The sequence below is a fragment of the Pipistrellus kuhlii genome, unplaced genomic scaffold (genome assembly GCF_014108245.1).
Source record: "Pipistrellus kuhlii isolate mPipKuh1 unplaced genomic scaffold, mPipKuh1.p scaffold_m20_p_2, whole genome shotgun sequence".
Lineage (NCBI taxonomy): Eukaryota > Metazoa > Chordata > Mammalia > Chiroptera > Vespertilionidae > Pipistrellus > Pipistrellus kuhlii.
Genome location: NW_023425515.1, coordinates 115,523,953 through 115,535,279, shown reverse-complemented (window position 1 = coordinate 115,535,279; position 11,327 = coordinate 115,523,953). Strand labels below are relative to the sequence as shown.

The 11,327-nt window shown below is 44.9% G+C and overlaps 1 protein-coding gene across 3 annotated transcripts; it reads right to left on the bottom strand.

The window, feature by feature from the left end:
- Positions 1–500: 500 nt before the first annotated feature.
- Positions 501–7,144, bottom strand: LOC118724434 (transmembrane protein 14C). Of its 3 annotated transcripts, none has more exons than XM_036447678.2 (6): positions 7,033–7,144; positions 5,985–6,053; positions 5,587–5,663; positions 4,331–4,432; positions 1,908–1,995; positions 501–995 (listed from the first exon to the last, which is right to left on the bottom strand). In XM_036447678.2, the coding sequence occupies exons 2-6, from the start codon at positions 6,005–6,007 to the stop codon at positions 944–946; spliced, it is 342 nt and encodes a 113-aa protein (XP_036303571.1). In that variant the 5' UTR covers positions 6,008–6,053; positions 7,033–7,144; the 3' UTR covers positions 501–943. The 3 variants fall into 3 exon arrangements, with proteins under 3 accessions (XP_036303571.1, XP_045440215.1, XP_036303570.1); XM_045584259.1 differs by having other exon boundaries at positions 5,985–6,067; positions 7,033–7,133; XM_036447677.2 differs by having other exon boundaries at positions 5,985–6,045; positions 7,026–7,083.
- Positions 7,145–11,327: the final 4,183 nt, after the last annotated feature.

The following is an 11,327-nucleotide window of genomic DNA, read 5'->3' as shown; positions in this document are numbered from 1 at the left end:
TAACTAGCTAATCAAATTTTCATTTACTTTCTTTTGTTTACACAGCCCTAATCTTATAAATTCTTACCACAGTTCATTTTATTTATTTTTTTAATATATATATTTTTATTGAGTTTTTACAGAGAGGAAGAGAGAGGGATAGAAAGCTAGAAACATCGATGAGAGAGAAACATCAATCAGCTGACTCTTGCACACCCCCTACTATGGATGTGCCTGCAACCAAGGTACAAGCCTTGACCGGAATCCAACCTGGGACCCTTCAGTCCGCAGATCGATGCTCTATCTACTGAGCCAAACCAGTTTCGGCCACAGTTCATTTTTAAAACCAGCTTCAAAGCAATGTATAATCAAATAATAACTTCCCTTGGTCCTTCAATTTTTTAAAACGGTAACTCCTAAGTAAGATATTTCAAAATTTTTTATTTTCCTCTATCTTCCTACTATTCACATCTCACTTTATGTTCCTGGAAGCCCTAGCAATGAAGACACCATAGAAAATATTATTTATAGTAAATTTTATTCTCATTGCTATTTCATTTAACATAATTTCAAAGTTAGGTCTGTGCTCTAAGATCAACAAAAGAACAGATACACAATCTCTCTATGTAAGGTATGGGATTTCAGGGCCCCCAGTGTTGACACCTAACATTTATCTCTTGGGACTTTATGTAAAAATACAAAAAGAAGGAATAATGTCAACATACAAGAATCAAATTGTATGAGGGCATTATAACATCTATAAGCGTTTATGTTGTAGGATACCCTTCTCTTTAGGGCTGTAATAATAATGACTAATATTTTCTCTTGCAGAGATCAGTATCTTTTCTTTTTTTAAGTAAAATGTCACTATATGTGAAAATGCTGCATTTATTTCTCCTCACAGACGAAAAATAGTAGAAGTTCTTAAATTCTTCATTGAGTCCGAGCCGGCACATGGCTATGATTAATGGGGTTTGCTGAATACACTAATTCCAAGTTTGGCGACCATCAGCAAACTGTTAAAAAACAACACAAAGCAAAAATGTCAGGTAAAGAACGGAACAGGCACTTGACTATTTTTTTTAAAGGATTAGGATTCTGTGGGTCTCTCACCACACAGTGAGCAGGTACCAAGCAGGCAGAGATGAACTCCCATCCCTGGGGGCACCAAGGAAAAACATGGCGTGGGCGGTCTTGTGCTGAGGCCTTAACCCAGTGCGTACAGCTGGCGATCCTAACCTCACTGCCCACAATCCAGAGATGAGGAAACTGGAGGCTGGGAAAACCAAGGCTTCCACAGTCACAGAACTAGCTAATGGTGGATCTGCCCTCCTTCTTTACTGCTCTCAACCTCGGTCTGCACTGACTACAGCACATTTTACTTGACAGCATTATAGCTACAACCAAAACCATAGCTGTAAGTAATCCTTTCCCAAAACGGAGTTTTAAAAATTCCCCTCTCTTCAGTGTCTCTTTATTATGCTTAGGACTACATTAAAAAAAAAATCTGGTTTGGATTTTATAATCAGTTAATTAGAAAATGGGAACCAATAAAAATTCCCTTTTAGCAAAAATTTTTATAATAAAGGGCATCTATACAACTAAGACATCTGAACCCGCACTGAATGAGCTGCCGCCATGGCTTAGCACTGAAGCTTCTTCCTCCGTAAGGAGGAGCCAGGATGGACCTGAGAGCAAATGTAAAAGCAAAACTGTTTCCATAATGAATGAACATATTTCCCTTTTTCACTATGCCATTAAATCAGCTACTATTTTATAGTTTCTCCTAGTTGTGCATAAATTAAATCACTTTAGTTGTTGCCCAGCATCAGGTATATTGAAACAAGTAAATCTGAGGGTGTACAAAGTATCATGAGCATTAAACTAAAATCCGTGTGGATGAAGAACAGCAATAGAATAGAAAGTACCTGGCACCTGCAATTAGGCCTGCAGGCATAAATTTTCCAGAGTGATAGAATCTCATTCCCATAATGCCAGCCAAGGTTCCAGATGTGACTGATGGGAAAGAAAAAGAGGCAAAGATGACTACATCTTGTATTTGGAAGAACTAAAATAAGTGGTCAAAGTCTTACCCTTCTTTCAAGGGCCAGACTTCATGTCAGACCTCTCAAGTGGGGGAGCTTCAATGCCCACGTCCTGGGAGACTAAGCACAAATACTAGATATACTGGTTAGGCCCAGCCAATCTATACCATGGAGAGCAAACTGCAGGGAAACCGGAGCATGTAGGAATATCAATTAAGAAACTTCCTCAGGAATGCAGCGAAAGAGAGGGGTGACCGGGATGAGGAGAGTGGCCATGGTGATAGTGGAGATAATCTGGGATATGTGTTGCAAGTAGTGTTGATACGACTTACTGATGAGTTAGAAAGACACGGGGGAAGAAGGCAATCAACACCCAGACGGAGGGAGAACATCAGAAGACACAATGGGACTGAGCAAGTGAAGTCAGGCCTGGAGACATCTAGATTTCAAGCAGACAACTGTACATATACGAGTCACGCTTAGCCCTAGCCAGTTTTGCTCAGTGATAGAGCTTCGGCCTGCAGACTCAAAGATTTCAGGTTTGATTCTGGTCAAGGGCACATGCATGCCGGTTGTGGGCTCAATACCCGGTAGGGAGCATGCACGGGCAGACAATCAATATTCTCTCTCATCAACGATGCTTCTTTCTCTCTCTACCTCTCCCTTTCTCTCTGAAATCAATTAAAAAAAAAACCACAAAACTTTTTTTTAAGGAGTCAAGCTTGGAGAAGAGATACATTTGTGAGTTATTGTATATTGGTGGTAATTTAAGGCTTGGGCTTCAATGACATTATCAAGCAAGAAAGTATGAAGAAGATTAAAAAAGGCCCAGGCCTTAATTACTTTAATACTTAGTGGCAAAAAAAAAAAGGGGGGGGGGGGGAGGCCCTGAGGGTCAACAAAAGAGAATGAGAAAATACAAAGACCAGGAGAGTGAAAAATGGATTGGATTGGTATACTGCATTGAGAGCAGCTAACAGGACAAATAAAATGGATTTTATAAATAAATATACAATGGATTTTGAAAAAAATACAGGTCACTAGCAGCCTCAGAGAGAGTTATGTATTTCCAAGGACAAAAGGGACAGAAATGGAGACTGAAGTAGATCAAGAAGGTACTAGTATGAGAAGTGTGGAAATGAAGACAGGAAGTATAACAACTTTTTCTAGAGAAGTTTTGGAAGGGGAAGAAGAATGGCAGCAACTGAAAAAGAAAGTAGGTTCACGAAAGGTCCTTTTTTAAAAAAAAAAATGGGTGAGATGAGCACATTTGTATACCAATAAGAGGAATCCATCTGCAAGGTGGAATGCAAGTAAGAGATGGCATCAGTGCCAGTGTCAAGTTCCAAGAAGTATGGCAGAAGCAGCCCAAAGCCAGGATGAAGGGACTGGCCTTGGAGAGGAGAGAAGTAGCGCCAGGGAGGAGAGGCGGTCAATGGCATGAGCTCAGAGCCCCCATGTGATGACCGCTACTGTTTCTCCAAGTAGGCAGTGAGGGTCATCTGCTAGTGATGTGGGCTCACAAATGGGAAAATAGGTCTGCAAGTCATTCTGGAGCTTGCGTGAGGGAGCTGCTAGGCAGAGCTGAGAGCTGGGCACCTCCTCCTTCCCAGCACACCCCTCATCAGCCATCGTTGCCTTCCCTTCCCAGCCCAGGCAGAGTTGTACAAACCACTGTTAGCATGCTTGTTCTCCACCACACTGGCAAGGGAGTTAGAGCTGCATGTTCTCATACTATGGGTTTGTGGAGACAGTGAGGAACTGGCACTCCTAGCAGTCTGTCAGACACATGGGTGGAGCTCAATAAAACGTGCCAAAAGCCACCCTGATAAGAAGTAATCTTTCCTTCCCTGCACTCCTCACTGGCCCCACAGAGTCACTTTTTATGTACAGGCTCCTTGAAGGTTAGCTTACCGGCAAAGGGCTAATGTTTTGAAAATGGGGAAAATGCAATATTGATAAAACTTAACCCAGGCATGTGACCCTTTCGTGATGCTCAAACAGTCTTTAATGGGCAAACTCAATGATTAAGAGACATATACTTGCCTTATACAAGTTTAATACTAATTTCACTGAGTAAATCTAAATTCATGAGGTATGAAAACTTTTCCACATTCTGTACATAAAAGCAGAAACCAGCATAACTATGCCCTCCCTCCCTCACCCAATTTAAAAACCTCCCTTGGACTGGGCAGAAGCAGTGAAACGTCTTAATGGGAGGAACCTGACACATCCCACCAAACTAGGGCCCGTGGTGGAGTCTGCTGGACAGATAACTGACTTGGGAGAGAGTGAGGCTGACTTACCCAGGAAAATCCAAATGTTCCTTGGATCCTGAGACAGCTGATAAGCGCCCAGGCCTGCTAAGCCACCGAAGAGGAGCCCAGCAGCCAGGGACGGGACACTACCTGGAGGAAAGCAAACACACGTCATGCTGTAGTGTCAGACACCCATTCACTGACAGAATCCTGCAGCCTTCCCTTCCTGACAAAGGAAAATAGCAGAGAACTCCCAACACCGTTCACCACCGAGTTCTCAAGCATGAAAATGTTTTAGGGAGTTTGGTAAAGAGTTCAAGTAAAATTACCAGAGAAGTAAGGCTCAGATCATACCGTGTCACACACCACACCATCCCACCCCTCTCTCCTCTAGCAGGGAGGGTACTTTCACCTAAGAAGAAAGGCTCCTACTTCTTATTAAAGCACCCATTTAAGAAACAAAAAATAATGGTAATTTTGGGTCCATGTATTTGTATTTGCTGTTTGCACCCCTGAAATCAATTCCATATCATGTTTGAATGCCATCCATTTTACACAAGTACTATCCACGCATACTGTATTTTTATGTGTGCACACCTATCATCAGATCTTTTGTACATAGTAGCAGAATTGTAGCATATGAGAAAATATGTTTGTTATCTCAGCAATTTTGCATTTTTCTGTCTCAAATAAAAACATTTTAATCTAAAAAAAAAAGAAAGGAAAGGAAAATAACAGGCCTGATTAACCCGTCAAGGACTGGAACTGTCCATGGACAGGACCTTGGGGAAATCCCAAAAGGAGAAGGAAAGAGGATTAGTAAATTAAAAAATATTTGGAGAGCAAGAAATCGGGGGTGTGTGTGTGTGTGTAGAAATATGCAGGCTCTCTGTTACACCCTTCCAAATTTAATAAAGAGGCTTCAAAAATTGATTATGTGAAGACTAGAAGTTTCCTACTACTTAAAGAAAACAGTACAGAGACAGCACTCGGAGGTCAAAGCTGATGTATGGTAGCTGACGATAATAACAATCTGCTACCACTCCTGCCCAGCACCTTAGACAAAGAGGCAAAAACAAGCTATTAGATTAAGAAGCCTGGCTGAGCTCAGCCAGATAACCCAAAGGCCAGTGCAGGAGCAGCCACCACAGGAATTGCTACAGGACTGACAATAAGCCTGAACTCAAGCTAGAGGGCCTAAAGCAAGCCTCATTCAAGTAGGTCTGTACTTTGGGGACCCTAAGGACTCACTCTTCACCAGGAACAATGTGAAGATCTAAGAGGTTAATAACTAGATACCATACCTGCTTTTGCATAGCCAATGATCCCACCAGAAGCAACCAGTGCTGCATAGCCAAAGCCAATCCAATGTAACGGCACTCTGAAAACAAAATAAGAAATCAGGGCCAGCCACGTTTCAAAAAAACAAAGACCCACAATCATAGATGGGGACTAAAAGGTCTTCACTACAGAATAATCCTGTCACTGTAGAAAGGAAAACCAAGCCCAGAGTCAGATGACTAACCAAAAGTCACACAACTAACTGGTCAGTGGCAGAGATGGGACTCAAACCGTGACCTGCATGTCCATCCTCCTGCACCCAGTTCCACCCCAGCCGTCTATGTTATTGCCCTTTCCAGGTGGGGATAAAAGCGGTTTGAGCCGCTCCTGGCTATTCCACCCTCACTCACTGCGCACTTACAGTGGGCCGGAGTCCTTCTGCATTGTTCTCTTTCGCTCTGTCCAGAAAAGAGGCTACACCGGCCTGCACCTGCAGAGGAGGGTCTGGATCAGAGGTGGTTACTAGCACAACTCTGACAGGATTAGGGAGTCCAAGTCCCAGCTCAGCCCCTTAGCAGATAAGAAGTGGGCAAGTACACAACCTCCCTAGTTTCCTTCACTGTCCCATGAGGATAAGAATGGCACAAATTTATTGGGGCTGCTCTGGGCATTAATTGTCATAGTAAGTAAAAGTGCTGAACCAATCATATTTGTAATAACCTCAATTCTAATAACATAGGCCCACAGGAATGTGAACAAAATTCACTGAGCAGCTCTTCAGAGGCTGAGTTAACCTTCCAACACTTAACCAAGTTATGTATTACTAAAACGGAAAGCAAACTATCTTCTGTGCCCTTAATTCAACTACTTTAAGTTGTCCCTTTTAGGGGAGAACTGAGTGCTGCTTTTCTTTGCTCCAAGAACCAAACTATTCCAATATTTAACGTTTGTAAAATTTTAAACAGTTATTTACTTTTGCTACTGACTCATAGTTCTCATTAGGTGAGGAGGGGGGATAAAATATAGGAAAACTCAAGTCATAATTACATTACATACACCCTTGTTAAAGCAGCTCCTAATTTCTTAAACAAATGCAGCTGACAGCCACTGAGGCTGAGACCGAGAGCAACACCCGCCACCTCCGGCCCATTCCGGGTGATGGAGGGAGGGGGCGTGGAGTCCCGCCCGGTCATTAGTTCACCGCGGCACGGAGCCGCCTAGCTGTCTAAGGCGAGGAAGCCATGAAATCTCCAGGGAACTAAACGGCGCTACGCTATGTGCCTCGAGAACTCAAGGCTTCCGCAAGATTCACAACGCATTTTGAAGGAAGCAGAAAATGCGCGACTAGGAAAGCGACCGCGACGCAGCCCAAAGCCCCGCCTGGATCCCGGGGACGCAGAGCACGGGCAGCAAAGCCCCTTCCAGAACCCCAAAGTCACAACAGGTTCATAGGGATGATTGCCAGGTACCCGAGCCGCTTTCCCAGAGTCTCCGCCGGTGGAGGAAGAGCAAGCCTTGGGCAGGGACTCCGGCGCCGGAAACGTCACCACGCGCGCTCGGTGCTGCGGAAGTAGGCCGGGCCGTGGGGCGGGGCGGCGCGCGGGGGGCGGGGCGGCGCGCGGGGGAGGTGGGGCGGGGCGGCGCGCGGGGGGCGGGGCGGCGCGCGGGGGGGGCGGGGCGGGGCGGCGCGCGGGGGGCGGGGCGGGGCGGCGCGCGGGGGGCGGGGCGGCGCGCGGGGGAGGTGGGGAGCGGGGCGGTGCTCGGAGGGGCAGTGAGGCGCGCGGGGGCGGGGCGGCCCGCGGGGAGCGGAGCGACGCGCGGGGGGCGGGGCAGCGCGCGGGGGGCGGGGCGGGGCTGCGCACGGGGGGCGGGTCGGCGCTCGGGGGGGGCGGGGCTGGAGAAGGGGCGTGGCGCAAGACCGTGAGTCCTATCCGGCCCAGGTGTCCCAGCTAGCAGCCTGCGTGGCGAGAAGCCAAACACCCAGACTTTGAGTCGGGTCTTTCAAGAGGCCGAATAAATGGATCAGGCCGGTAGTGGAGGCCACCGAGGCTGGAGGAAGACGTCTGCCGCCGGGTCCCGAAGGACCCCATTGATGGAGGGGCACGCGACTAGGTGTACGCTAGCTGCAAGCCAGCCGGGGGATCGTCACTCCAGCCTGATCCAGTAGTTGGCCTACCACAGGGACCCCTTTTCACCTGCGGAGAATTAGGCGGCCACCGTCTAATAACTGGCTCACTTCGCTGTTTGTTTTCGAGTGAGGCTACTTGGGAAGCACCTTAAAGCAGGGGAGAGAGGGTAAGTTAAGTGTAATTTACAACGCCCTCTGCGATGTCCCACTGCGCACCAGTCAGTATCTCCACTCCCACGGCCGATCTTCTCTTCCCGCCTTTCCCGCACCATTCACTCAGTTGCTGTACACCAAAATCCGGATGTCATCCGTGATGTCTCTTCTTCATCCCCTACAAGCATCATGAATACATCTTATAAATACAATCTTCAGTGAAAAGGAAGTTGAAACACCATGCTCTAATTTTAAAGAAAAACTTTCCACTTGCAGCAGCTCCTGTCTAGCTTGTTCTCCATAAAACAGCCACAGCTGCTAATGACCAAGAACTCTGAGCAGTTCCTACTGCAATTGCCAGACTCTCATCAACTTAATGGAAGACTCTCCTGAAAAGCTTAGGATCTCTAAGGTCCATTCATGTTGTCACAAACCAAAGATAGGACTTGTTTTAACTAGCTGGATGGATTTAGAGATTCATTTCTCTTTGCAAGTGCAGGTTTCAAACCTTAAGTTATCCCCCATGATCAGCCCCAGCCCTTTAGGCTTAAAGAAATTGAACCACAGAAAATTTGCCGAAGCCGGTTTGGCTCAGTGGTAGAGCGTCGGTCTGCGGACTGAAAGGTCCCAGGTTTGATTCTGGTCAAGGGCATGTACATTGGTTGCAGGAGGCAGCTGGTCGATGTTTCTCTCTCATCAACGTTTCTAGCTCTCTATCTCTCTCTTCCTCTCTGTAAAAAATCAATAAAATATATTTAAAAAAAAAAGAAATTGAACCACAAAAAATTAATTAATTTTCCAATAATCTTAGTCCTTGGTAGATCTGTTATTTGAAATAAGGTCTGTCATACACCCTTATCTCTACATTATGTTACCTCTTTTTAAAAGTTAAATTTATTGGGTTGACATTGGTCAACATAAACATATAGGTTTCAGGTGTGGATGTCTGTTACACTGCCTCTTGTGTCATTCCTTAATGATTAAGGCTTAACCAAACCACACAGCTTTTCTGTGTTTGTGCAGTCCATCATGAAATATAAAATAGGGTCTCTGAAATTGCAGCCAAAAGAATTGTGTACGATATCTCCCACAACTTTCATATTCTGTCCAATTTGGACTAATCATACTCACCTTGCTATTTAATTTATTCCATATCTCACACATAAGTTTTTTTTTAATAATAAATAAACTAAAGGAACTGGTTTCTGCTCTATTTCTACTAGTTCCACACAATGGTTTGTGTTTAGTAATGTTTCTAATGGCATTAATATATTTTAGAAGCTCAGCATTTTTTTCCAACCATCCTATCCCTCCTCTTTGGCAGCCATCGGCTTGTTCTCTGTATCAATCAAAGGACATCTAGGTTGCTTCTGTATCTTGGCTTTCTAACTACTATAATGAACATAGGGCTGCATATATCTTTTCTAATTAGTGTTTTTGTTTTCTTCATATAAGTACCCAGAAGTGCTATTGCTAGGTCATATAGCAGTTTCATTTTTACTTTTTCAAGGAACCTCCATACTGTTTTCCATAGTGGTTTACAGTCTACCACAGTGCACAGGGGTTCCCTTTTGTCCACATCCTTGCCAGCACTTGATATTTTTTTAAAATATATTTTTATTGATTTCAGAGAGGAAAGCAGAGGAAGAGAGATATATAAGCATCAATGATGAGATAGAATCATTGATTGGCTGCCTCCTGTGTGCTCCCTCATGGGAATTGAGCCCACATTTGCCATCGAGCAGAATCAAACCTGGGACCCTCCAGTCTGCAAGTCGAAGCTTTATCCACTGAGCAAAACTGGCTAGGGGCCAGCACTTGATTTTTTTTTTTTTTTTTTTTTTAGTGATAGCCATTCTGACAGGTATGAGATTGTATCTAGTGGGGTTTTCTGTTGTTTTTTCATTTTTATAAGTTTATTTGAGCCAAGATGAGGACAAATGCCTGTGAGTAAAATCTCAATTGCTCTCTCATTTTGTTTTGATTTGCGTTTCCCTGACAATTAGTTATGTTAAGCAGCTTTTCATGTTTGTTGGCCATCTGTATGTCCTCTTTGATTAAGTAAATGTCTATTCAGTTTCTCTGCCTATTTTTTAAACATTATTTTTATTTATTTTTAACTTTATTGTTGTTGTTAATCCTCACCAGAGGATATTTTTCCATTGATTTTTTTTTTTAGAGAGTGGAAGGGAGAGAGACAGAGGACACACTGATTGGTTGCCTTTTTTTTTTTTTTTTAAATATATTTTATCAATTTTTCACAGAGAGGAAGGGAGAGAGCTAGAAACGTGGATGAGAGAAATATCGACCAGCTGCCCATCGGGGATGTGCCCGCAGCCAACGTACATGCCCTTGACCAGAATCGAACGTGGGACCTTTCAGTCCACAGACCAAAGCTCTACCGCTGAGCCAAACCGGTTTCGGCTGGTTGCCTCTTCATATGCCCCAACTAAGGCCGGAGATTGAGCCTGCAACTTGGGTATGTGCCTTTGACCAGAATCAAACCTGGAACCCTTCATTCTGCAGGCCAACACTATCCACCTAGCCAAACCAGCTAGGGCCCCATTTTTTAAAGATTTGTGCACTGGTGGGGTCCCTTGGCCTGGCCTGTACCCTCTCGCAATCTGGGACCACTCAGGGGATGTCAGGTAGCCGGTTTTGGCCGGATCCCTGCAGGCCTGATCAGACAGAAGAGAGCCAGATCCTGTGTGTTGAGCGTCTGTCCCCTGGTGCTCAGTGCCCATCATAGTGACCAATTGACCAGTCGTTCGGTCGCTTAGACTTTTATAGATAGATAGATATCATCTGTATCTTCTCCCCTTCAGCAGTTTTTACAATTTTAGGTTTTTAGGCATCATTTTGTTTAAAGAATGATATCATCCATTCAATGAACCATCCTCCAAGAAATTAATAAGTGAAATTATGGGGGGAAAAATCCTATTTTTTCTAACTGTCCTATATGCCACATGTTTCTAGGACTATGCATGTTAAAGCCATAAAAACATACAGTGTGCTTATCATACGCCAGACACTGAAGTGATTTACACAGACAAGCTCCTTTACTCCCCATGCCCACCCCGTCAACAAAGACTATTACCTCCTGCTTTTACACTTCGAGGACATTAAAGAAGAGGTTGTGCGACATGGCGGAGCGGCCCTAACTCGTTTAGTCTCGAAATATGGGACCAGAATAGCCCTGTTGCAAGTCCGATTGTGCCATTCCTCAGCTCAGAACCCTCCAGTGGGGCTTCCACAGCCCCACACTTAGCTCCTTGCCTTCAGCCCCTACTCCTGTTCCCTTTGCTCATGCCGCTGCAGCCTCCTGCTCCCACCTGCGGGCACTCCAGCACCCGCCTGTGCTGCTTCATCTGCCAGAAGCCCCACCCCAGACCACCCTGGCCTAATCCCTCATGGCCTTTAAGTCTTTATATCACTTCAACTATGCCTTCCAGAATCATCTTATTTAAAACTGCAACTCACCTG